Source organism: Aethalodelphis obliquidens, unplaced genomic scaffold (genome assembly GCF_003676395.1).
Source record: "Aethalodelphis obliquidens isolate GAN/ISIS:26980383/991018 unplaced genomic scaffold, ASM367639v1 scaffold30, whole genome shotgun sequence".
Lineage (NCBI taxonomy): Eukaryota > Metazoa > Chordata > Mammalia > Artiodactyla > Delphinidae > Aethalodelphis > Aethalodelphis obliquidens.
The window spans coordinates 8,136,047-8,161,169 of NW_020837974.1; the positions used below are offsets into that span (position 1 = coordinate 8,136,047).

Sequence of the window (25,123 nt, forward strand, 5' to 3'; positions counted from 1 at the left end):
GAATGACATAGCCCAAGGACATGATATAAACTGATTAGAACCCAATGGGTCCAAGATGGCGGACAAGTCGACTTTTTCCACTAGACCTTCAACCTCAGTATACGCTCACATCAGCAAGCTAAATGACACACCCACAGGCGCCATGACAGTTCCAAGACCAACCATGAAGATCAAAAAGTGGGCAGTGGCCCAACTCCTGGAAATCCCCGCCCCTTCCTAAAATAGCTGGAATACTCCCCCCACTCATTAGCCTATGAAATTACCCACCCCTATAAGAAATGACAACCCTGTACCCTGGTGCCTTCTCACCTTCTGAGATGGCCCACACTCTGTCTGTGGAGTGTGTTTCTCTCTAAATAAATCCACTTCTTACCTATCACTTTGTCTCTCACTGAATTCTTTCTGAGATGAGACATCAAGAACCTGAGCGTCATTAAGTCCTGAAACCAGGTGTGTGATCTCAGTTGGAAGACTGTGGGTCTTGGCAGGGTCAAAGTCCCAGCCGTGTGGGTTCAAGTCCAATCTGAGGTGCACAGTTTCATTTTTATGAGTCATTTTTAAAAACATATTTGAAAATTCTACTTTGACAAGAATTTCCCAAGAGAAGGTTGGCGGGAACTTGCCCAGATTTCCTACGAGTTGGGCCCAAAGGCGCATATGCTATGTGAGCTGGGCCCACTCAGGGCTTCCCGGGGTGCCTGCCCTGTACTGAATGCCAGCCCCTGGGCTGTAGGCCTCTGAGGGCCCAATCAGACCCTCAAGACATCTGGGGCATCTGCCCCAGCCCCGGATGAATAACAGGCCTGGCGATCCTGGGGGAGTGGTGGTGTGGAATCCCTGGGCAGGTGGAGGGGGTGACCTCCAGTACCTGCCTGTACTGAGGGCAGGCAGGAGTCTCTTCTGTCCCTCTCCTTTTTCCAGGTGGCTTCCAAAAAGAATGCGGCATCCTGGGTTGTAGGTAGCTCTGCCTGGAACCTGCGAGGAGAACCTAGGGGTGTTGGTACCCACGGGAGAGGTGGGGGGCGGAGCCAGGCACTTACTCATTTAAATGCCCCTCTGGCTGCAGTGGCCGTGCCCACATCGAGATCCACTGGAGGAAAGGGTGGCGGGTGCTGCCGGTGGGCGGCTGCACGTGTGCAGTTAAATCCACAGATCTACTTGCTGCAGGCTCTGTAAGTGCACACCCAAGTGTACACCTCTCTTTCCCCTTCCCTCCCTGCCTTGGGGGTCAGGAGACCCAGGGTCCATACTTCCTGACCATGAGGTCCTTGAAACACAAGAAGATCCACCAGGCAGGAGGACTGGTGTGAGGCCCTAAGGAAGTAGCCAGAGAAGCAGCGGTCGGTGATGGGGGCGGGGGGGAGCAGGCTCAGTCACCCTGGACCTGAGCCCTGGGCCAGGAAGGGTGAGGGGATGCCTAGCCCTGTGAAGAGGCTCACGAGGCCCATAGGATGGTAGCATCACGACCAAGAAGTGATGAACATCCAAGGGACTGGGTTGGTGGGCTGTGACCAGGAGAAAAGGTCGATAGGGCCCCCAAAGCCATGGGGTACAGGGGAGCGGGGCAGCCCCCTGCATCTGCAGCCCCCTTTGCTTTTCTATGCTATCCCTCAAAGAATCCAGCATGCAGCCTGTCCAGATGGTCCTGCCCCAGACTCCGGCTAGTCAGCTGGGTCAAGGGTCCTGCCTGTGACCTGGGCCCTTGGGGACTGTCCCAGGTCTGGGATTCACAGGTGAGGCTCTGAGCTTGGTTGAATGAGTTTTAAGAACGTGCTGGAAGACCCTGTCCCTTCCCTGTTTTGTTAATTATGTTGAAAGCTACTGTGTCCCTAGGGATGGATTCGGAGGAGAGTGGGGAGGTGATGACCAGAGGAAGTCTTGCTTGGGATGAGGGGGCTGGCATAAGGGCCACTGCCAGGGCCAGGCCATGTGGTTTGAGGTTCTGAACCTGCCCCCACTTGCAGTCTTCAGGACACTTGGAGGAAGGGCCTGTTTGGGGGCTGCCAGGAGGGGCCAGCTGGTGAGACACATCAGGTTCTGTAGCCTGTGGGAGACGGACGAGTGGGACCCAGGGGTGTGGCAGGGAGAGCAGGTGGGAGGAGAAAGCAAGTCCCCAGGACGGGGGGAAACAGAGCGGGGCAGTGGGGATGCGCAGAGACTGTGCTGGCGGCCCGGCGCTTGGCCACCCCCACCCGCAGCTGACCCCCATCTCGAGATCCCAGAGCCTCCACAGTCATGGCAGGTTTATTGTTGGCAACAGAGCGTCGCGATGCTGTCCCGGGGAGCACAGCTGTGGCCATGAGGGGAGCAGGGGTGGTGGTGGCCAGGAGCAAAGGGGGTGCTGAGGTCCAGGCTTGGTCTCCTGGGCCCCGTGTTCCCTCCTGCCTCTCTGGGTCCAAGAAGCATCAGTCCATCTGGGTGTGGACCACCCTAGAGGGGGCTTTCTAGCTGGGTCCACCCTGGGCAGGAGAGGAGGGACCCTGGGGAGTCTGGGCTAGTGGCAGTGATGGCTGTGGGGCTGGCGGGGAGCAGCCAGGCCTCACAGAGGAGCAGGAACCCCCGAAGTCCCCTGGAGATGTCAGGTGGGTGATGACGGGCCAAAACCGTATCAGCTCTGGATTTCCGGACCCCCTGGGCCCCTGGCTCCCCCAGCTCACTCAGCCCAGGAGAGACCCAGGCCGTGCACCCCAGCGAGAGGGACCGAGGTGAAAAGCTGAGAGTGCGCGGGGGTCTCCCAGCACCTGGCGGGGCTCAGCGCCTTGTGCGGGGCGGCCTCATGTCTGCAGCTCCAGGACGCGGCTGGGCTCCAAGGGTGGGGAGCCAGCTGGGCTGGACCTATGGGCTTCCCGGAGGTCCTGCAGTACCTGGAGCAGCTGGGCCACTGGGTCCTCGGGGGCTGGAGGCAGATGTAGGATGAGGGCAGAGCAGGTAGGGTCGCGCCTGTCTGGAAGGCCGGAGGGCCCCTGGGAGGGAGGCCCCACCCACCATCCCCGAAAGGGGGCTCAGGTGGGAAGCACCTACCTCCTCCGGGGCCCGTGAGCACAGGGTCTGCCTCTGGGTCCGCACTCAGCTGTCGGTGCTTCTCCCTGTGGGTGAGGACAGGATGTGAGGGCTTCTGGTGCCCTCGCCCAGAAGGCTGGGTGACCCAGGGTAGGCCTCCTGAGCTGGAGGGGGCTCCTGGGGGCAGGGGGCTGCTTCAACGTACAGGAAAAAGTGTGGACCCAGGTCTCGGCCCCCGGTCGCCTCCCGCTTCCCGCCGTCCAGCCTCCTCCTCTGGTCCCCCCTCATCCTCCACCTCAGCAAAGGTGGACCAGCGGAAGGCACTTTGGAAACCAAGCTTGAACCGTGTCACTTCCTTTTCAGAGGGCCCTTGGGGAGAGATGCAAGCGGGGCCTGAAAATCCCCTCGTGTTACCTGGCCACGGAATGAGTTTCATTCTTATGGGAACAGGAGACAGGGACATTTTAAGCACGGCTCCTACCCGGGGTTCACCAAAGGTCCCCGGGTCGCTCAGGTACAATCCTGTGCGCTTACACGGAGGGATGGTGGGCAGCCTCGCGGACCCTGTGCTTGAAGCTCCTTGTTTAGGAACTCTGCTGGCTCAGCGCTCTGACCATCTCCCTGATCTACTTTGGATAAAACAGATCAAACTCCTCCTCGTCAGCTGCCTCCTAGGCCCTAGAGGGTCGCCTGACCCCTGACCCCTCTGCTCACGTGCTTCCTCCGCTCTTACTGTGCGAGGATAAGCCTGTGTTGTTTAGGCCACGAAGCGTATGGTGACGCGCTACAGTAGCCGCAGGAGACAAACCCTAGGAGAGCTGCTGAGGAGGCAAGGAGGATGCGCGGCGCCCCTCCAGGCCCCGGGGGCAGGGGCGTGGGAGAGAAAACTGCCCCCTTTCGAACAGACTCCGGGAAGCAGTGCTCTCAGGAAGCGATGGCTTGCTTTAAAATATCCCCGTGCTGAACCCGCCCCCGACCAGAGATTCTGAGTCAGTGGGGTAGGGCCCAGGCATCCTGTTTTTAAAAAGCGTTCTGTGTTCGCTAAGCTGGAGCCAGGGCTGAGAACCACTGAATTAAGCGAGTTGGCTGAGGGCAATCCTGGCGCTCTGAGGGCACCAAGGGAGGGCTGGGCAGATGAGGGGGCTGGGTCAGCCGGGGACACAGAGCAGCTACAGCCTGACCCTGGGCTTCCACAGCCCCTGGGACCTTCAACCTAAGATAAGCCAGCCTCATGCTGCAGAGATCCAGATGCCCTCCGGTGTGGCTGCCACAGGCAGGGAGGGGCAGAGCCTGATTACGAGGGAAGAGACCAGCCACTGCGGAGGGGCCCTGAGCCCGAATCCCGGCTCCAGCACCCGCCGGCACATCCCCCGGGGCTTCCCAGGTTCTGCCGCGTGGGACTCGCTGCCCCTGCACAGGCCTCCTCACCGCAGCGTGGCCTCTACACCCAGCAGGTGCCGGTAGATGAGCTGAGCCTCCAGGTCATGGTCGAGAGGGTCATTCCACTCCTGCAGGGTCACCCGGGACCGCGTCTTGTCGCAACCCAGATCTGGGGGCAGAGAGAGGACAGAGTTACAGGCAGGCACTGTGAGCGCTTATGTCCAACTTCCTGGAATGCAGATGGGGAAACGGAGGCCTAGAGAGGGCAATGGACGCACTCAGGGGCCCCCAGGGCGGAGCTGGGCTGGGGGCACAGCCGGGAAGTCTGGCCCAGGGCCTGCCTGTGGCTCCCCACACTTCCAGGGGGCAGCCCCTCATCTCTCTCGGGTTTAGCTCCTGAGCCGTGACTGCAGGATGTGGGAGTTGTGCAGAATACAACTTGGGGAGCTGGACCACTTTCTGGAAGATTCCTGCCTGGAAGGAAGCAGGGAGCAGCCTGGAACTGTGAGATCATGGTGAGGGGAGCCGGGGTTTTGTGCCTTGGAATGAGCCGGCCCTGCCACGGGCTGCTTTACAACCTTGGCAGAGACGCCTGCATTTGCTAAGCCTCGGTTTCCTGCTCCACAAAATACGGCTGCCCAGCCCTGCCTCGTAGCGCCCTGGGGAGCCCCACTGCACCGATGACAAGGGTTACTGTCACAAGGCTACAGCCAGAGGCTGCAGGTCAGGTCAACCAGCCAGGGACGCCCTCGTGACAAGCTGCCACTGCTCAACCTCAGAGCCAGGGCTGGGCTACAGCAGGTGGGCCAGCTTCTGAGGGCCTGGACCCCACCGGGCTCGAGGGTCAGCCTGGCCTGCAGGCCAGGGGCTCCAAGTGCTGAGTCTCCTCTGTGACTGGGGTGCAAGAATTTTGTAAAGCAAAGGGGACTTCCCTGGTGGCACGGTGGTTAAGAATCCGCCTGCCAATGCAGGGGACACGGGTTCGAGCCCTGGTCCGGGAAGATCCCACGTGCTGTGGGGCAACGAAGCCCGTGCGCCACAACTACTGAGCCCGTGTGCCACAATGACTGAAGCCCGCGCACCTAGAGCCCGTGCTCCACAACAAGAGGAGCCACCGCAGTGAGAAGTCCGTGCAACGCAACGAAGAGCTCGCCGCAGCTAAAGAAAGCCTGCGTGCAGCAACGAAGACCCGACGCAGCCAAAAGTAAATAAATTTATTTAAAAAAAAATTTTGTAAAGCAGGTAGGGATAAGGAAGGAAGATCTTGAGCATTCTAGAACTTTACTGTCCAAGAGGGTAGCCACTAGCCACATGAGGCCATTCATATTTAAATTAATTGAAATTAAAATAAATTCAAAGCTCAGTTCCTCGGCTGCACTAGCTACATCACAAGTGCTCAATAACCACATGTTCAGGCCTGGCACATGCACAGTATTGGACAGTACAGATACACACCATTTCCATCATCACTGAAAGTTCTAGAAGCTTCTCTCTGCCATCCCTCCAGTGCCCAAGGCCCAGGGTGCCCCCAACTCACAGCTCCAGTACTGGGCTGCCAGTATGGAAATATGCAAATTAGGGGGCTGTCTTCAGTCCTCATTAGCAAGGAATTCCTAAAGTGTGTTCCTTGGAACACTGGTTCTGCAAGCTCATTCACTGGGCCAGAAAAGTGGTCCCTGGCAAAGGAATTTGGGAAGTGCTGGGCTACACGGTGTCAGATATGGGATTCTAACTCGTTTTCAGGCCTCCTCCAGGGCCTCTGAGGTACCCACATGCATCACACACATCAAGTGGCATTTCCCAAACCACCTGGTCACAGGACCCTTTCTGCCCAGAGCACCTGCGGGGCCTGGTTGGCCTCAGGTGAGTGCCCAGGTAGCTCCCCGCCAGGCCAGCGAGGCGGGGCTCCAGGGGCCTTTCGGGGACAGACGCAGTGCCATGGGGCCCTGGCCTCCATCCCACCTGTCTTGTCCCTCTGGTGGCAGCAGCTCCACTTGTCCCCGCGGAAGACTCCAGGGTGGTAGGAGCCTAGCAGGCCGGTGTTGTTGATGCTGACCTTCCGCAGTGCAGACAGCCACTGGTTCAGCTCGTTCACACACTACAGGGGGCATGGGGGGTGGGCACTGATGAGAGGTCACCTCCTCCAGGAAGCTCTCCATCCTTGAAGCTGCCCTATCTCTCAGGACTACACAGTCCCTGCGAGCCCGCTCGGCAGCTTTGGGTGAATTAGGAAAGGCTGCCCTTTCTCCAGACGGATGCAGCCCGCACCTGGCACATGGCTTGGTGAGCAGAGTGTGGGCTGGATTTCAGCCACCACTGGCCCCCTCGGCCATGCCCTTGGGCAATCCACAACCTGCCAACTATATGTGGTGGCTCTGCTGTCACCATTTTTTCCCTGTGGCTCTAGACTCTGACCCAACAGGGAGTCCTTAGAGGTGGGGCCCATGGGATGGGTCTGTGACCTCCCACCCGTGCGCCCAGGACAGTCACTCGGGGGAACAAAGCACGCCCCCTCCCACTTCACCTTCCTCCTTGCTCAATGTCCCTGCTCAGGTGCTGCCTATCAGAGGCCCTCCCTGAGCACCGCTTCTGCTACACCCTCACTCTGTCCTCTCCCCGTCTCTCTCAGTCTCCACTGGTTCCCGTTTGACATTTTAAATATTTATTTATGGGTCCATCTTCTCCCCTGGGATGGAAGCTCCACGAGGGCAAGGACGCTGTTTTGTCTGCCGCTGTAACCCCACCACTTAGAATAGTGCCTGGAACCCAGAAGGTGCTCAATAAATATTTTTTAGATGAATGAATGAATGAATGAGTGAGTGAATGAATGAGTGAATGAATGGATTAATACGTGAACAGAGGAGAAAGGGACTTGAGAGTGTGCACCCAGAGCCACACACTCACATAAGTGTGTGACTGTTATGTGTAGATACACACACACACACACACACAGAAACACACAAGCAGCAACTCAGATACTTGGAAATACAGTTGCCAAAAACATGCACAATGTGAAGCTTCAAGACATGGGGACACGCCAGTCCACGCACCAGACCACACCTAGACCTACGTGTGGGTGCCAAAGCAGGGCCACGCAGAGACATGGGCACGGCCTCCCAGGCACCCAGCCCCCAGGAGACACACACGCCGCACTCACGTCAGATTTCACACCCCCGCTGTGCCTGACGCGGCCGACAAGGGGTGGGAGGTTCACTCGATCCTCATTCCAGCCCACCCAGGCATTCTCCCACAGCACCCCTATTTGCAGGTGCCCCCTCGGCCTGGCCCACACCTTGCACTGCAGGTAGGCGGTCTGGGACCTGCCCACGTCGTCCGTGTAGATGACCTGCATGACGTGGGAGCTGCCAAAGCTCTTCTCCTCCACCTTTTCTGCTGCCCGGATGTGGGCAAGCTTGATGAGGGTGCTTTTCTGGGCGAGAGGGGGAACAGGGGAAAGGAGGCTCAGGGTCCTAGCCGGGGTCACTCCACTTCCTATCTCTGGGCCTCAGTCTCCCCTTCTGCAGCATCAGGGGTTGGTGTTGGGGATCCAGAGTGCCTGCCCTCCCAGGAGCCTACTCTGAGAGTGACCTCAGCCAGGACAGAGCGCAGACACATGTGCCTGGCCTCTGTGGGCTCCCAGCAGTCCTGGGAGGTCTGAGCTTTAGCAAAGGGCCAGGAAACGCAGCTTTCCGGGGCTGGAGAGCACTGCCTGCTGTGGACCAGGCCCTGTGCCTTTGCACTTATTTTCCCAACTCACCTTTGTTCTCGCAGGCCCTAAAGGTCACATCCCACCTGCCGGACCCTGCCCCACTCCTGCCATCATCGAATTTGATGAGATACACATGGGACAGACAGAAGCTCTGGACCTAAAACGTCCATGACCCTGAGGGACTCCCAACCTGCTAAAGCTGAACTACGCTGCCAGCGCCCAGACGCTGTTCTCCTTGCTTCGGGAACTCACCAGCGCCCTTCAGCATCCGAAGGACCAGTCCCCACGGCCCTCAGGCATCCAAGCTCACCACCCCTGCTGGCCTCAGGGACAAGCAGAGAGGGGCAGTGCCATCTCTTGGGAGGAGTGGGGAAACCTGGAGGGGAGCCCTGAGGACCCATGTCTGAGCTGTCTCTGGGTGGGGCTTCCCAAAGGATAGAAGGGACAGTCCAGAGGAGGATGTGCTGCGTGTACTGGGGTGTCTGCTGGAGATGAGGCAGAAACGAGGCAGTAGTGCGGGCGGTGCTGCACAGGGGGATACACGGGGGTGCCCAGAGGATGGCACAGCTCCATGCCTAGGAGCGGAAAGGGGCCCAGAGCAGGGTGGGTAGCCAGGCTTTGCCCAGGGAACCCGAGGGCCGGGCAGCTGCCCAGAGGGAAAGAAGCTGGAAAGTGGGAGGCCTGGGCTGAGGGGTCACCTGAGCTCCTTCACTCCCTCTGCCCCCACCCCAAACTGCACAGGGCTGGTTGGGCATCCCTGGAGACCTTCCCCCAGATCCTGGCTGACTGGGGGTTAGGTTGGCCCTGCTAGGGGGTCAACAGGTCCATTCAGGAAGTATGTGCTCAGCACTTTTTGGGAGCAAAGTGCTCAGGAGAGGCCAGCCCAGGGGACGTAGTGTCTTCAGTAATACCACTGGTCTAGATCCTGCTCTGTGCCAGGCTCTGGACCCTTAGAGAGCTCATCTCATCTAATTCTCAACAACCTGGTAAGTAGGAACCATTATCTCCAATTTACAGGCCAAGACACCAAGGCTCAGAGAGGTTGACACACTTCCCCTAGGTGCACAGGGCAGGAACCCAGGACGCCTCTCAGCCCCTCTCTGCTTCCCTGAGCTCCCAGTGCCCCATCTTCCTCATGCACCTGACCTAGAAGCCAGGGCTAGACACTGCAGCCGCTGCCCACACCAGGACCCCCTGAACAGAGGACCTTCTTTCTCACGGGTCTTAAGTGACCTTGTGGCTGACACCAGGAGCCTGCATCTGTCTGGCTTTCTTCTGATCCCGGTGGACCCTGGGATGGGCTCCGAGGAAGCGAAAGGTGCCTCCAGGGTGTTATAACCCCTCAGAGCGCTACTTGCCCTCATCCTTCCTTACCCACCTTGGAGCTGGGTGTCTTGGCAAAGCTGAGGGCCTCCGTGGTGAGGGAGAAGTGGAGCTTCTTAAAGGAGGAAGACATGAGGGGGCCCTTGCCCTTGGTCCTGTGTATGAAGAGCGGCCCCTCCTTCAGCAGCGGCGCCTGCAAGCTCAGGGCCCGCTGCAGGTCCAGCTCTGTAGGCCAGGGAGGGAAGGTGACAGGTGAGCCCAATGGAGGGGAAGGCGGGGCGGACCGAGGGCGGGGACTGGGGCGGAGCAAACTTCAACAGCAGGTTGTGGGTGGAGCTGCGAGAGGCACTGAAGGGGGCGAGGCCGTGGCACGGGGGGGGCGAGGCCATGGGACGGGGGCGGGGCAAACGTGATCGGCGGGTGAGGGCGGGGCCGCACGGGGAAGCGCTCACCCTCTTTCTCCTGGATGTCTACCAACTTGGTGATGAAGTCCTTCAGCTGGGCCACGCCCTGGCGCACCGTGGGCTGCAGCGGTTCCATCCAAGCCTCCTTAGCCCTGGAAGCTGGTGTGTCCATGTTGCCCACATTCTGGACCGCCTGGGGGTTGACAGCAAAAAAGGCCAGGCTCTGCTGGGTCAGAGGCCGGGCCACTGCCGCTCCCCCCACCCCCACCCAGTCTGTACTACTCCCACTGTAGACATGGAGGTTGAGATGGCACAGGCTCTGCTCACGGGCCTACTCTATCCCCACTGGGGGTCAGGGGTGAACGATCACAGCTTGAGACCTTTCGGGGACTTACAGTTGAGACCACTTGGGCCCAACCTGGTGACCTTCCTCTGCAGATTTAACAACAGATTCTGCTCCACTGGGTACCCTGGCCCCAACCTGGTGCCAAACACATAAGTGCAGTCTGGGAGTGAGTAGATCTGGGGGTTAGAAGACTCCAGTTCACCCCTGACAGGCTGTGAGGCCTTAGGCGACCTCCTGCTGTGGACCTGTTCCCTTATCCATGAGACTGGGTGACCATGAGAAAGCTCTGTAGACTGTGAAGCGCAGTGTCACATGAGGGTACCGTGGCCTGCCACAAGGCTTTCCTCGAGCCAATGGGGAACACACGGCAGTCCAGGCAAGGACCCCTATTCAGCAGCCAGCTAAGCACCTCCCACCAGCGTCCACAGCCCCGGACCTTGGCCAGCAGGAGCAGGGTGCGGCTGGTGCGGGCGTCCGCGTGCCGCTCCCGCAGGTGGAAGAGCTTGGGCGCCATGATGGCAGGAGAGATGAAGCGCAGGCACAGGAAGCTGGTGACGGCGATGAAGGGCACGTTCTGGAGGGGTGAGCGAGCGTTGGGGGCTGGACTCCCCTAAGCCTGGGCTCTGACAGCCCCTTTCCCTTTGGCGCTGTCCCCACAACTCCGCATCAACTTCCCACCCCGGGCCCCAGCCCCGCCCTCGGCTTCTAACCATCAGGCCCTTCCTACCACATCTTGGGGCTCCACCACTTCTTTTCCCCCCACTTTCTCCCCTCCGCCCAGCCCCACCGGCAGCGAGCGCACCTCGTCCTGGGCGCTGGGGAAGCGCTCGCGCACGCGCCGGAAGAGCTGGCGGAAGGTGGCGCGGACCACGGCAGGGCATGCGCGAACCGAGCGACTGAGCGAGCTCAACAGCGCCCCCAAGTGGGCGCGCAGCGTCTGCGCGCTCTGCTCCAGCACTTCAGCTTCAGTCTGCGGGCGGTGCAACCCGGAGCACCTGAGTGAGCCCGGGGCAGACCCGCAGAAAGGTCGACGTCAGCGCTTGCACTCATGACTCGGACAGGGGCACCCGGAGACACAGGCGTAGAAAGACATCAGCCAAGAGAGGGACACAGAGACCACGCACAGGTGGGCAGTGCAGACGAAAGATAGACCAGGCAGAAAGAGCACTTAAACACACACTTGAAGAAAGGGCCTGACTCTTCGCCCCCCACCCCCGCCACCGCGCCTTCAGGGATCACCCCTGGCCTCACCCTACATCCTTGACCTCCACCTTGCTGGGGTCCAGCTCCACGTACTTCTTCTCCTCAAACACCCTGTCAATGATGGGGCCCAGGACGCCGTGCAGATACCGCATTCCAGCCACCTGGGGGCCACCGCGAGCCGCATTGGTCCCATCTCCCACCTCCTGCTGCCCGCCATCTTCCTCGCAGCTGGCCTCCCAGCCACCTCGGGCATCTATCCACCCAGGATAGAGCCAGGCACACAGGGGAAGGTGGCTCAACAAACTGCAGCTACATGAATGAATGAATGAATGAATGAGTGAATGAGTGAATGAAATTCTTATCCTTAAAGGGCCCTGGACGGGAGACAGAAGAGTCAAGTTTAAGTTTCAACTCTGTCTCTTAGCCTCTCTGAACCTCAGTCTCCTCATCTATAAAACAAAGACAATATACTATGCAAACTCACCTTCAGAAAAGACTCCATGGACTTGGAGGCCAGAGAATTGCTTCGAAACAGGGTGTTGGCCTCACCTACGAGCAGAGGTCCCCATGGGTAGGGGGTTGGCAGAGGGACAAGGCTTTGGGGAGGAGGATGGAGGACCCTGGGGCTGGGGGCTCTGTGCTGGATGCTCAGTAAAGAGCCTCCTGGCCACCTCCCAACCCAGCACCCCACCTCTGCCTTTTGCTCTTTCTTTTGCCTCCTAATCTGACCCTTCTCCCTCCTTAATCGGACCCATGAGCCTCCTACAGGAGGACTTTGAGGTTTCTCTCCTCCCAGCATCCCTGGAGTCCTGGGCTCTGGTCCCCCACCATGCCCTCAGACCGGCCACTCCCTCCCAGGCCTCACTGGTGCGACCCAGCTCTAGCTGAAAGAGCAGGTCCAGGAAGTCTTTGGCCAGTCCCTGCCCCAGGAAAAGCTTGAGCAGGGTTGTGGCCACGTCCTGGCGGCATTCCGTGCTTGTCGTCTCCTCGATGAGTAGGATCAGCTGCCCTGGGCTCTGCGGGAGGCAGCAAGGAGAGGTGCAGCTGCAGGACGCACAGGGGAAGCCAAACCCTTCACTCTGAGGACCGCAGAGGACCATGGGGAAGGGGGGGCACTTTCCCAAGGGACGGAGGGGCCCTAGGCACTGGCTGGTGCCTTACCATCCTGACAACTCAGGTCTCTGCTCTTCAGAGTGGGTTTAGAAGGACAGGGAGGACACACGTACTGTCCCTGGACCCTCCCACCTGCCCCCAGGGGCCCCCTCACCTGGGTGCCCAGCTTCACCTCATGGCAGAGCAGCTGCACCAGGGGCTGGTAGCAGCCGGAGGGCAGCACCATCTCGTCCCGCAGCCGCACCTCCAGCTGCAAGGAGCCCAGGTTGCCCCTGGAACGGGCAGCCTGTGACCTCTCCACCAGGGACCCAGGCTGCCCGGGGCCGTGCCCCCTTCCCCACTGCCTCCGTTTTCCCTGCGGTCTCTCTGTGCGTGCCCTCCACCGTGGTTCCCTACACCGCCTCCCCTCCCATTTTCTGCCCGGGCTGTTCTCTCTGTTTGGAAAGCTTTTCCTGCCTCCATCCTCCATCCGTCTTCAAGGCCTGGCTCTCCGCCACCTCTATACTCCTGTGGACTCTAGGCTTCACCCATGTGGACTCTCCAGCCTTGAGCCTGTCAACTCCCAGAAAATAGCTCCCGCATGTATACATTTTACACTGGAAGCAAATCAGATCCCCAAGCTTCAAAACAACCTGCCAGGGGAAACTGAAGCTCAAACAGGGTAAGCACCTTGCCACATCAGACCTAACTTCCAAGCTCCCTTGCTCTGACCCTTCTAGGGGAGGCTGATGACCAAGGCTTGACAGTCTCTACGGCCCCCCGCTACCCGCAGCACAGCACGGCTAAGTGACACGTGGCTTCTAGAAGCCATCAAGTCTGCCGTGGCTGGTTCTGTAGAAACGCCTTGGAGCTGGACACAGGCGTGTGCCCAGCCCCTGCCCTGCTGAGGGTGGGGATGGGGGGGCCTGGGGCCTCCTGTGGAGAGACAGAGCTGAAGCATCCGAGGGGGGGACACTGCTGGTCCGCCACTTCCGGGCTAAGTAGTGGGCAAAGAGGCCAGAGGGCTCCCTTGATAAGGCTGCCAGATTTACCAAAATAAAAATACAAGACACTCCGATAAATTGAGTATTTGTAATATAAGTTTGTCTCAGATATTGGATGGACATACGCTAAAAAATTATTCAAGGTTTATCTGAAATTCAGTTTTACTGAATATCCTGTATTTTATCTGGTAATCCTATTCCTGGAAAATTGGGAGGAGCTATGGTTCAGGGATACTGCTTCAGAGCTCTGGGGACTTGAACACTGGGCTAAGTAAGGTCTGCAGAGAAACCCTTAAAGGGAAGGTATCTGAAGGCTTGTTCTAGAATCTGCCAGAAGACAGAAGGCAGGAGACGTGTATTGCCTTGGAGCCCTGAGGGCAGGGCTGAGTCCAGGACTGTGAGAAAGAGGGAAGAGGCGGGATCCGGCCAGATGGAGAAGGATGCTAGCCTGGTGGGCGAGGGCCGCAAGAAACCTGGGGCGGCCTCACCCACCCGTTACCAGCACACCTGTCTCCCTGTTGGCACCAACGCTCTGCCTCCTGGGGCCCAGAGCCCGCCAGCCCTGCCAACCCTGCCACCGAGCCACAGGCACTCACTCTTCTCGCCGACTCTTGGACTGGTCGGGCTGCAGCCGGAACCAGCCCTCCTCCTGCTGGGCCGCCCGGAGTCTCTGGACATTGAACACCACCTGGGGGTGGGGCAGAGGCGTTATGGGTCGGGGGACATCCTGGGGCTGGGATCCTCAGGTCTCTTCCTTGCCAACTACTGTACTTTTAAGAGGGGGTACCTTCCGAGGGTCCCTGAGCGCCAGTGGCTGGCTCTGGGGAGTCCCGGGCCTCCTGGGGATGGCCGGACAGGATGGCCAGGAGGGAGGCCGGGCGGGTGTGGCCTGAAGGGGCAGGGTGCTCACCTTGCCCAGGAAGTCATTGCGGCTGACAAGGTCCCAGTCCCAGGCCTCCACACACAGCGCCTCCGCCGCCCCCTCTTCCAGCTCGAATTCAAACGTCTCATTCCAGCGTGGGTAGCGTGACTTCTTCACGATCTGCCCAGAAAGGGGTCAGCAGGGGCAGGGCTGATGCCATGCGGCTCCCCAGGCCCAGCCAAGGACAGACCCCCCCACACCGCACCTTCCCCGCAGGGGTCCTGATGCAGCTTCCTCTCCTCGGTCCGGGCAGAGGCCCCGAAATAGCAGAGGTAAAAACTTCCTGTCCAAGCCCCTACTCGGTTCTCAAGTGGGGAAATTGAGGCCCAGAGTGGGTAAGGCACTTGCCCAAGGCCACACAGCAAAATGGTAGCAGGTTGCACTGAGAACCCAGGTCTCGACGTCCTCCCCGCTCAGGACTGAGCTCACCACCCTGGCTGTTCCCCAGAGGTGAGAAAAGTCGCGTGGGCAGCTGTTGGACTTTGCAGATTAACCGCAGCTGGGCTGTCTCGGCCCATCTGGGCCAGGAGTGAAAGGCGGCTGAGGCCACAGGAGCTGGCACCAGAAGGGCTTGGACCCACTGTGCACTCTTGGAGAGGTGGCCCCGCTTTTCTAAGCCTCCTCTGTAAGACTGCAGGCCCAACCTGACCTCCCAGGTGATGGTGAAAACCCCCCTGCCCCCTCCCGGTCCCCCAGCCTCCTCACCGAGGTCTCCTGTGTCCGGCCGTTGTAGCGCACTCGGACAAAGGGGTCAGATGCACCATTCCGGTCCTTGGGGGCCAGGTCCCTGCGAGGGAGGAGAGCATCCACTTGTCACCAAGCGTCCCCTGGGCTAACACCCCACCACTGTGGGGTAACCCCACGCCGGGCTGGAAAGGCCTGGGCTCCTCCTGGGCCTGGCCAGCTGGGTGGCTGTCAGCCTTCCAGCCGTTCCCACCACGGTCACCCCATGGACCCCTGGGGTGGGGGCGTCCTCCAAGGCTCCTTCTGACTCGGCCGCTGCAGGTCGGCCGCTGCACCTCCTCTGGCGGGTGGGGCAGGCAAGGCAGGCTCAGCCGTGGGTCAGCCCAGGCCAGGGGCGCCCCCCCTCCCCCTCCCCCTTTCCAGGGCAAGGGCCACCTCCCTGAGGCTCGGTTTCTGCATCAGTAAAATGGAGAAGATAATCCCTTGGATTGAGATGATGGGCTTCTAGAAGGCCTGTCCCCACAATATCCCCCTTACTTGAGGGAGGCCTTGGTGGGCGGCCCCGACCACCATCCTGCCCTCTCTCCACAGACGGTCCTTTAGGAAGCCCAAGGCTGGCCGCGGTGCCCCCAGCTTAGAACCCTCTGGAAGAACCTCAAAGCCCAGCCCCATTCCCCTCCCTGGAAGTATTATTTTCTGCTCTTTTCCGTCTTTTCCATTTTATGCCTCTCGTGACTGCTTTTCTTTCCTCCTCAGAACTGTCTAATAAAATTCCAGAGTTTGGCCTTGAGAATCTGCCCAGAAAGATGAGGAGGCAATGTTCTGTTTCTGCCACGAAGGCAGCTCCTTACGGGGGTTGGAGCCAAGGAGCCTGGGGGACGAGTGCCCTCACACGCCAGACAGAGGGCTGACTGACCACTGCCCCCCTCTCCCACCCAGGCACTTGCTAAGAGGAGGCCGGGCTGGCCCAGCCGTCGTGTCCCCGACAGTCTGGGCAGCGTGTGTGCACGTGTGTGCGTGTGTGCGAGTGTGCGTGAGCGTGTGAGCATGCGGGTTACAGAGAGCCTGGCCCGGGCGAGGCTGAGGAAGGAGGAAGTGGGTGAGCAGAGGCGTGGATGGCCCGCGAGGATGACAGAGCGTGAGGGACGTGACTGTGATTCTGCCCAAGGCCAAACCTTTTCCAGCTGGCCCTGCCTGTTCCACATACCCGCCCCAGGACAGAAAATAAAGCCGGCGGAGCCGCAGGCCTCATGTTCAGGAGGGAGGTCTTCCTCCCAGCGTGGCCAGCCACCCCGCGGCTCCTCCACAGGTGCCGGCCCACCGGCGTGTGCCTCCAAGGGACGCAGGCGGAGGCTGGGGTACACCGCCTGCTCCCACCCCAGAGCCAGGCAAGCAGCCGGCGGAGGTGAGTTGGAGCCAGACAGGAAGGTGCGTCTCATGGAGTGTGTGTGACTCACACTCAGGCCCAGGTGGGAGTGGGGCCTGCAGCTAAAAATACCCTGCTAGGGGTGGGGGGTTCCCTGTCACAGGTGACAGGCCCATCTTCCCATCCAAGTCGCTATCGCTCCTGGAGAGAACCCCGTCCCTCCCATCTGGAGGTTTTCAGCAACTCCTTCCAACCCCCCCCACCCCACCAAGGACCCCCACCCACCTCACAAGTCGGGCCAAGTTCATATTGAAGTTAAAGCCAGGGAAGCCCAGTCTTGGCACTGGGGCTGTATGATCAGGGTTCAGGGTCCCCTGTCACCCATCACCCCCACTGCTCTAGGATGCCTGAATTTCCAGCATTAGAACATCATCCCTTCCCCTAAGAGACACAGCCTCCTGAGTGGGGTCACCTGGGAAACGTCTTCAGGTCAGAGAAGCCGCCCCCATGTGCCCAAGAGCCCGCTGTCCAGGGAGGAGGCATGGGGTCAGGAGGCGGACTCGGGGGAGAGGAGGCCCAGCGTCCACAGTGGGTTTCTCTAGTTGTTTTTTTTGTTTGTTTGTTTGTTTTTGTGGTACGCGGGCCTCTCACTGTTGTGGCCTCTCCCGTTGCGGAGCACAGGCTCCGGACGCGCAGGCTCAGCGGCCACGGCTCACGGGCCCAGCCACTCCGCGGCATGTGGGATCTTCCCGGACCGGGGCACGAACCCGTGTCCCCTGCATCGGCAGGCGGACTCTCAACCACTGCGCCACCAGGGAAGCCCGGGTTTCTCTAGTTTTGTGGGGCCCACTGCCTGGTCTCCCAGGGCTCACCTGGCCTCCAGCACAGAGCAGCGCAGCCGGCAGGCCCGGGTCCCCAGCACCACTTCCAGCCGCAGGTGGATCTCGCCCTGCACCTCCTCATCAGGGTCGACCTCCGTCAGATGGGCCCATCCACTGAAACCTGAGGGGCCGCGGCTCAGCCAGGGCGCTGGCCCTTCTCTCTCAGCCCCTCCAGCACCACGGGCCCCTGCACAGGCCCCTCGGAAGCCTGTCAAGCTCCCACGAGGCAGGGGCTGCTGTCCCCAGCGACAGATGGGGAAACTGAGGTTCAGAAGCTGAACAACAGTGGTTAGAAGAGCCTGGGTCAAAGTCCAAGTCCTCACTCTTGGGCCACGCTGCATTTGGTGGCCCTGACCCTGACCCATCCTGGGACCGGCCTCTCTGCCTCAGTTTCCTCATCTCAAAACAGGGGGAGAGTGGCTCTCGCCCAGGGGTGCTGGGAGGAAGGCCTAAGCCCAGATGGGGGTGCGACGAGGCAATGGCATCATTAGGGCCACTGGCCCCCAAGGGGCTGGCTGGGGCCACAGGCAGGACAGGCCTCAGGCCTGGCAGGGGCCAAGAGGCTCCGTGAGTCAGCAGACGCCCCTGCCCCCAGGCCTGCCCCAGCCTCACGGACAGGAGCAGGTGCGTGCCGGGAAGGGCCCTTGAGAGTCACAGGGGCTCCGGCAGCAGAGTCTGAGGCATCTCAGAGCTCCTGGTCTGAACCTTCACTGGCAGATGGGGACTCAGTCCAGAGGAGGCAGCACCACGTCACACGGCGAGGCTAGGGCAGGGCTGACCCCTCCAAACAATGTCCGCATCCCCAGAATCCTCCAAGGCGCTCTCCAGCCTGGCCCCGCTCCAGGCCGACCCCTCAGACTTAGGACACTAGGACCCAGGCTGAGGGGACCCCGTGGGGTACAGAGCCAGCCAGATTGGAAGGAGGGGTTCCCACACCTGGGCCATGCAGCATAAAGAGGCCCCTTCCTCTGCCTGCAGACGCCTCAGATCCCACCACTAGCAGCCCCTCTTTGCCCTGGGGGGATGTGGTCCCAACTGAGGGCGGGGAGAATGGGGCACAGAGGCCGGGGTGCAGGAGTTGGAGAGGGCCACAGGCCCTTCTGGGGAGGGTAGAAATGGCTTTTCCTGAGCATGGGGGCCTGAAGGAGCCCAGAAGAAGGGTCTCAGAGTGGAGGATGGGCCGGGGACTAGGCAGACAAGTGGGGGGCCAGGGGAGGGAGGCCAGGGGAGGAAAAAGAGTGGGCTCCCTCCCGGGATCTTACCCTTAGGGTGAGTAGCCAGGGTGTCCCTGGTAAGGCAGACTTTCCCGATGACGTCGTCCCGGCTGGAGGGTGGAGAGGGAGCCAGAGCTGGGCGGGGCTCGGTGCGGAGCCCAGGACCCCCTCCCACACAGGTCGGGGCCCCTGGGGGGGAGCAGGGAGACTGACACTCCAGTCACTTATCGGAGCCCACGGAGCCAGACCCATAACCCTTCTGTAGGCCCTCTCATAGGCATGGGATATGTTTCCGCGCGTGGACTGACACACATGCCCGCAAACATGCCAAGCTCTTCTCTCCAGGGGCCTGTTTCCTAGCTTGCATCCCCGCGCACACACAGCCCAGTGCACGTGCACACGCGTGATGTGGTGGGAGCACAAGGAATCCACACACACATACACAGACGCCGCACATCCAAACCCTGCACCTTCCAGATCCCCCCGGGCTCCCCCTCCCTCCAGGCTGTACAGAGGATGCCGTGACCAGCAGTCCCAGCAGTGAAATGGGCCAGAGAGGGACAAGTGGTGGGGTCTGGGCCCCAGCTGAGGACTGGGGTTCCACCCACCTGAGGGCATCTTCGTCCATGACGTAGAAAGCCACCGAGTGGAAGGTGGGCAGCAGGTGCACCTGATACTCCTCGCCCCAGAAGGGGCACAGGGTCTTCCACACAGTGGCTGTCCTGCAAGAGAGGACCCTCAGCACTTGCCTGGGCCGCCCGCAGGCCCCGGGCTGGGACAAGGCGGGGCTGTGTGACTTGAGCCCACCTTTCCCCACAGCTGCCTCCATTCCCGGGAAAAACTGCTCTGCTAGGTGATGATTCTCCCTGTCCCGGACCCACCGTCCATCACCAATCATTCCCTCCTGACCTTCCTCTCTGCCCTGGGTGGGGCACAGGCTGCGTCTATCAGGCCATTTTCCATTGGGGGAAACTGAGACCAGAGTTGGCAGTAGCTGGCCTCAGGTCACACAGCAGGACAGTGGCAGAGCCAGGACCAAAGCCTCCCCCTGGCCCCTGATGCTGGACAGACTCACTGTAGAGGCAGGGGGATGGCCAAGTTGACTCTGGAGACAGAGTCCTCCTGGGGGCCCTGAGAGCCAAGGTCTGGGTCCTGACCCACAGAGGTCCTGTATGGGCAAAGCCTCACCCAGTTCTGGCCGAACCCCCCAGGACAGAACCTTCATCACATAGGGCTCAGCAGGGTATGTGGATGTGGGGAAGCTGCAACTCCCCAAGGACCCAGATGAAGGCTCAGGGGATCACCTTCATCCCAACCAGTTCTTGGACAGGTCACTTGAACTCTGGGGCCTTGGTTTCTCTGTCTGTCATTGAGACAATCAGAGCATGCATGTCTCCCCCCTCATGGTGCCCATGCTCAGGAGAGAATCTGGAAAAAGGCGTCTGCAGTGAGAAGAACTCTGTACGGCAGCCTTGGTTCTCAATCAGCAGTGGACACCCAGATGGGCAGAAGAGCTGAGCTGAGCTTTGGCCATGAACTTTGAGGCAAAGGCCTGAGTGAGAGAGGGGACCAAACAGCAAAGACCCTGCCAGAATCATGGAGCCCATGGAGAAAGGGATGCCCAGGGGAAGCGGCCCTTCTGGACAAGTTAGTTCTTCTGTAAACAGGATGTGACCCTATTGTACGGAGCTCGCTGGAAGCATTAAACGGGCTGGAAAAGGTTTCTCACAGGGCCTGGCAGAGACCACATTCCCTAAGTGACGGCTGTGGTAACTAGTCATCATCATCTGTCCCTTCTGCGGGTTGTAAAGAGCGACAGAGTCGGGGAGAGGCCCTTGCCTGAGCACCCAGCCCACGGTAGATGATCCCTCCGTGGGCGATAAGGTCAGCAATTAGCAAGCCTAGTGGGTCTTTCTTACCTCCTAGCAGGCTGTTAGGGCCTGATGGGCTCCAGGGAATCAGACGCTCCAAGCCCTTGCCACGCACATTTCTCACACACACACACACACACACACACACACACACACACACGCCAGATGCGTGAGTTCAAACGGCCGGGGCAGCCCATCTCACTCACCCTCGGGTGGGGGTGGGGCGAGGGCGGTACCTTATGATGGGCTCGTGGTCCACCTTCACGATGCAGTAGGGATCGCTGCTGCCCGTGCTGCAAGAGACAGGCGGGGAGGGGCTGACTGATGGGGCGGCCGGCCGTGGGCACCCCTCCTTCCTCCTCCAGGGGCTCCCAGCGACCCCAGGAAAAAGACAGTCAAGGCTGAGGCACCAGGTCCTGGGCTGGGACCCAAAGATTCCTCAGGCAGGAAAGTACCTCCACCCTCGGTCTGGGAGGGGGCTGGTGAGGCAAAGGCAGGATCGCGCGCCAAGGCTCCCCTGCCCGCTGCTGGCCTTCAGCGGGGGGGAAGGTGCTTCTCCTTCCTGCTGGCTCCCACAGCCCCCCCACCCCGCCCCACCCCAGCCAGGGAGGACAGAAACAAGTCACAACAGCCTACCCCCAGCCAAGTCAGCCCCTCACTCTCTCCGCTCAGACTTGCTTCCTCCAGTGCCTCCCGCCTGGACTGTCTTCCCACTCCTCCCAAGACCCCTCCTCAGTCCCCTTCACTAAGAGCCCTCTCCTGTCCCAGAGGCCCGGAGTAAGGGCTCCCCTGCCATCCCCCCGCCAGCCCCCTCCCTGGCACGTTTCCCTCCATCCCAGCACTGCTATGAGGTACTGTCGTCAGCTGCCTCCCCTACCCGTCTATGAGCTACCTGAGCGTGGGGACCACTTCTGTGTTGACAGGGTCCCTTGAGTGTTTGTTGGATGAATGAATGAATGAACGAATAAAACCATTGGCCTCAAGCTCCCAGCCATCTGGAAAAGAACGAATGGGCCAGGCAACCCAGACCGCTTGGTTCCTCCTGTCTCTGTTGGTGGGGAATTGATTCCTGGGGTTGAGGGCAGCACCGGCCTGGCCCAGGGCCACTGTTGGGCAAGAAGCGGGGGCGGCCTGTCTTCAGAAGTGCCCTTCAGGCCTGGTATCCATAAAAAGGAAGTGTATTTGCATGTTGGAGGTTGGGGAATTCCAAGCCCAGCTTCCCTTCTCAAAAGGGGATCTTCCGGCAGAGGAAGCTACTGGAGACAAACATCTCCAAAGGTTCTCCTTACACTGATGGGAAATGTCTCCTAAGACTGGGCACTGCCCACTGCGCAGCTCAACGAATGAATCCCTACTGAACAGTGAGGTTTGGGGCTCCTGTTGCAGGCGGGGTCACTGGGGTGGGCAAAGGCCTGCGGGCAGGAACAGACCTAGTGTGCAGGGCTGCCATGAGCTGGGGGGCTGGATCAGAGGGGCGGAAGGGGGCAGTGTCAAGAGTGGGCTGAGGCCAGATTTAAGGACCTGCGCCCAACTGTGGCTGGCCCAGCCTGGCTCCTTGTGGGGCCTCTATATTTAGGGCCTTGGCAGTCTCCAGGCTGTGGAATGGGGAGGATCAGGGTAAACCCCAAAATAGCCCCGGGCCCGTCCCCAGGGCCACTGGGCGTGGGAGCCAGTGGGTCACTGGTCACCATGAGACTCAGCTCCTGTATGGCTGACCCAGGCACCCAAGGATGGGAGGAAGCATGACAGAAACAGGTGGGCTCTGGAAGCTGTTGGTGATAGGGTGCACAGCTGTGCTCTGTGCCCTTAAGGGGACTAAAAACCCATGAGTGGAAGTGGCCGGGAGGCAAGTGGTCACTGTGTGATGACGCCCTTCCTCAGAACTGCCTCAGTCAAGATGGGTCACCATGGATGAAAGTGAACTCCCCGTCCTCAGAAGCATGCAAGTCCCAGCTGGAAGGGATGCTGCTCGGGAGACAAGCTGGGGCTGATGAGGTCCAGTGGGGCAGGCTCACCACCCCCCGTGCCTCCAGCACTTGGGGAGGGTCTCCTGTGATCTCCAAACCCCCGCCATGCCTAAGCCAACGCTCTGCATGGCATTTGCGAGGCTTGGTCCCCACTGAGCCCCCCCGGCAAGCTTGCAACCTGGGTCCAGCTCGGTTGGCCTGTCAGCAGCAGACTGGGTTTGAATCCTGACTTCTCCCCCTACTGGCTGTGTGGCCTTGGAAAAGGACTTTCCATCCTGAGCCGCGGTTTCCCCATCTACAAATGGAGCATATCTACGTTATAGGGTTAATAAGAGGATTAAACGGGAAGGTCCTGGACACATCTGAATCTCCCCTACTGTGGACCAGGCGTCCCAAGGGACCTGGCATGCCAAGACGAATGAGTCATGGTTCCTGCCCTTAGAGTCACGTGGTGCAGGCAGCCCACGAAGAAGCAATTGCTATCAAGGGCTTTGTCCTAATTCCAGCTCACCCGAAGTGCCAGAAGGCATGGAGCAGGGGCAAGGAACCCTGCCCAAGGGCACCAGGGAAAGTCCTGAAGAGGAGTAGAGGTTTGGAAGAGGTTTTAAAGGGTGAATAGGAGTTTTCCAGTGAACCCTGAAGGGGAGTCCTTGAAGGCAGAAGACTCACACATGTGCAGAAGCAGGGCTGTGAAGGCCAGTAGCCCAAATGTGAGGGACTGGGGTGGCGGAGGTTCACAGCTGGATTTAAGAGATGGTTGACGGTCAGAGCTGTGCACACCAGCCTCTATGCGGAAGGCAGAGGAAAGGAGGTAGGGGGAGGTGAGGAGGCAGGAGGGCAGGGCAAGGAAAGAGATTCTGGAGGCAGAACTTGGGGGACCCTCCCCTGGGGATGGAAGCACCTGGTGGTGTCCCTCAGCTGTGCAGAGGCAGGGCTGGGCAGGGAACCCGGCACCATGGCTCCCAGGTAGGCAGAGTCCACAGTTTCACCGCCCTAGGCTGCTGAAAGCCTAGAGTCAGGCACTAGGGCCAGCGCTGCAGGGATGGGGAGGGAGGCAACAGATGGAGGGGCTGCTCCTCCCAGGCGCCACCAGCCAGAGGAGGCCAAGCTGACCTAGATACCAGTGCCCGCATGGGGGGCGCTTAGATGCTGGGCCTGGAGGCCGAGACCCCTCTCAGAGCTCATCTGCCTTCCCACATTCCCAGCTCCCGCCCCAACTCCCCCCCACGCAGCGAAACCCACCTTGAGACAGCCCGCCCAGCACCCTCCCTCACCCATTGCCATGGCAACTGCTGAGCCAGGCCTCCTCAGGCCCAGGGGGCCTTGAACTGGAACTGCTCATGGCGCTGAAAGTGCTGGGAAACTCACAGGGGCCACTGTGCGCGTGAGGGAGATGCCCTTGGCCCGTCCTCCTGCACCCCACTCCCCAGTCCACCACCTCTCTGCATCCGGGAGCTCTCTGAGGAGCCCGGGGGTGGGGAGGCTGCCAGACTTTGGACCATATGCTGCCTCCGGGCTCCCCCGTCCCCGCCCCCTCCTCTAGGCAGCCAGGCCCCTCAAGCTTCGTACTTTCCACCGCTCTTATCCGAGAGGGATTCCCACCTCCAGTTTACAGCAGGGAAACTGAGGCTTTGGGGACAGTGAGCTGCCTAAGGCCCGTGCAAGGGAGCCAGTGATGGGATTGGACTGCTCAGCTCTGGTACCTATTGAGGAGGGTGGGGGCTTCAGAAACCTCCTCGAACCTGGCCAGGGGCCAGGGAAGGTCCTAGGAGTCAGTGCTTGTTAGGAGCCCTAGACTCAAGGCCTTGCTCCGCCACTTGGAGCCAGCATTTCACGTCTCTGAGCCTCGGTTTCCACATCTGTAAAATGGAACGGTGAGAACGACCTTGCTGGGTGGTTGTGAGGATTAAAGGCAATGGCTCAGGTAAAGCCGAGGCTACAAGAGCAGCTACTACCCAGCCACCCCATCCTGCACCGGTCCCAGCCTCCTGACCTAAGGTCCACTCTTCAGGCCAGCCCCTCCCTTCCCAAATGCACAGCAGGAAGCCCCAGGACAGCCCCTGGGCCCCATGGTGTTTCCCGTGCACTCCCAGGTACTAAGGGTTCCAGAACTCCTGAGGAAGACCCCTCGTTTCTAGGGGGGGCACCCCACACCCTCCAGCCACACCCCGCTCCCCCCCCACACCGGCAGTGCATGGAGACAACTCCTTTTCGATGTCTCCCCCACGCCCAGCTCCTGTCCTATCAAAGCCCCTTCCCCTCTTGAGGGGCCGTTCTCTCCCTCCCTATTCACTAAGGACCCTTACAGATCCCCGCCCCCTCCCCAGACCCCGGCCCTTCCCTGTCACCCCCTGTCCGGTGCTCGCAGCAAATCTCACTGTCCCCATTTCCCTGGCAGTCTCGCACTGCAGCCACACTCGCCACACCCTCACCACTGCTCTACTTGTGGGCGGGCCGTGTGGACCCCAGAAAGGTCAGGCAGGCATAAGGGGCAGCTTCCCTCCCCGGAAAGTTGGGGTTCCCTCCTCCGGCCGCGCTCACATGTCCTTGGCGGGCAGGTTCTTCCCCTCCACGATGCGGATGAACAGCGAGCTGCGCTTGGCCATCGTGGGTCCGCGACGCGGGGTCCTGGCACGGGGGAGCCGGACGCCAGGGTCCAGGGCAGCGGCAGGCGGCGGTCTGGCGGGCGCTGGACTGGGCGCAGGAGGGGCGGGCCCCGCTGAGCCTGGTAGGTAAGCGCGGGGGCGGACGAATCGC

At 60.4% G+C, this 25,123-nt stretch overlaps 1 protein-coding gene across 9 annotated transcripts; it reads right to left on the minus strand.

Moving 5' to 3' along the window:
- Positions 1-379: 379 nt before the first annotated feature.
- RASA4B (RAS p21 protein activator 4B) lies at positions 380-25,123 on the minus strand. 9 transcript variants are annotated; one of them, XM_027126087.1, is made up of 22 exons: positions 24,908-25,122; positions 20,636-20,692; positions 19,137-19,250; positions 18,577-18,638; positions 17,306-17,435; positions 15,089-15,170; positions 14,372-14,503; positions 14,058-14,149; positions 12,633-12,750; positions 12,231-12,381; positions 11,850-11,914; positions 11,414-11,526; positions 10,965-11,157; positions 10,599-10,736; positions 9,865-10,009; positions 9,468-9,637; positions 7,673-7,810; positions 6,343-6,478; positions 4,429-4,549; positions 3,022-3,086; positions 869-975; positions 380-523 (listed from the first exon to the last, which is right to left on the minus strand). In XM_027126087.1, exons 1-22 carry the CDS (start codon positions 24,970-24,972, stop codon positions 491-493), a joined length of 2,427 nt encoding a protein of 808 aa, XP_026981888.1. In that variant the 5' UTR covers positions 24,973-25,122; the 3' UTR covers positions 380-490. The 9 variants fall into 9 exon arrangements, 8 of the variants coding, with proteins under 8 accessions (XP_026981888.1, XP_026981887.1, XP_026981885.1 ...); XM_027126086.1 differs by having other exon boundaries at positions 409-975; XM_027126088.1 differs by lacking the exons at positions 380-523; positions 869-975 and adding an exon at positions 2,648-2,896 and having other exon boundaries at positions 24,908-25,120.

Coding starts and splice junctions, on each gene's coding strand:
- RASA4B (XM_027126084.1), bottom strand. CDS start 24,972: ATGGCCAAGCGCAGCTCGCTGTTCATCCGCATCGTGGAGGGGAAGAAC. Junction 11,527..11,849: donor CCATGGAGTCTTTTCTGAAG/GTGAGTTTGCAT, acceptor GGTGGCCCCCAG/GTGGCTGGAATGCGGTATCT. Junction 7,811..9,467: donor CCAAGACACCCAGCTCCAAG/GTGGGTAAGGAA, acceptor CCTCTCGCCCAG/AAAAGCACCCTCATCAAGCT.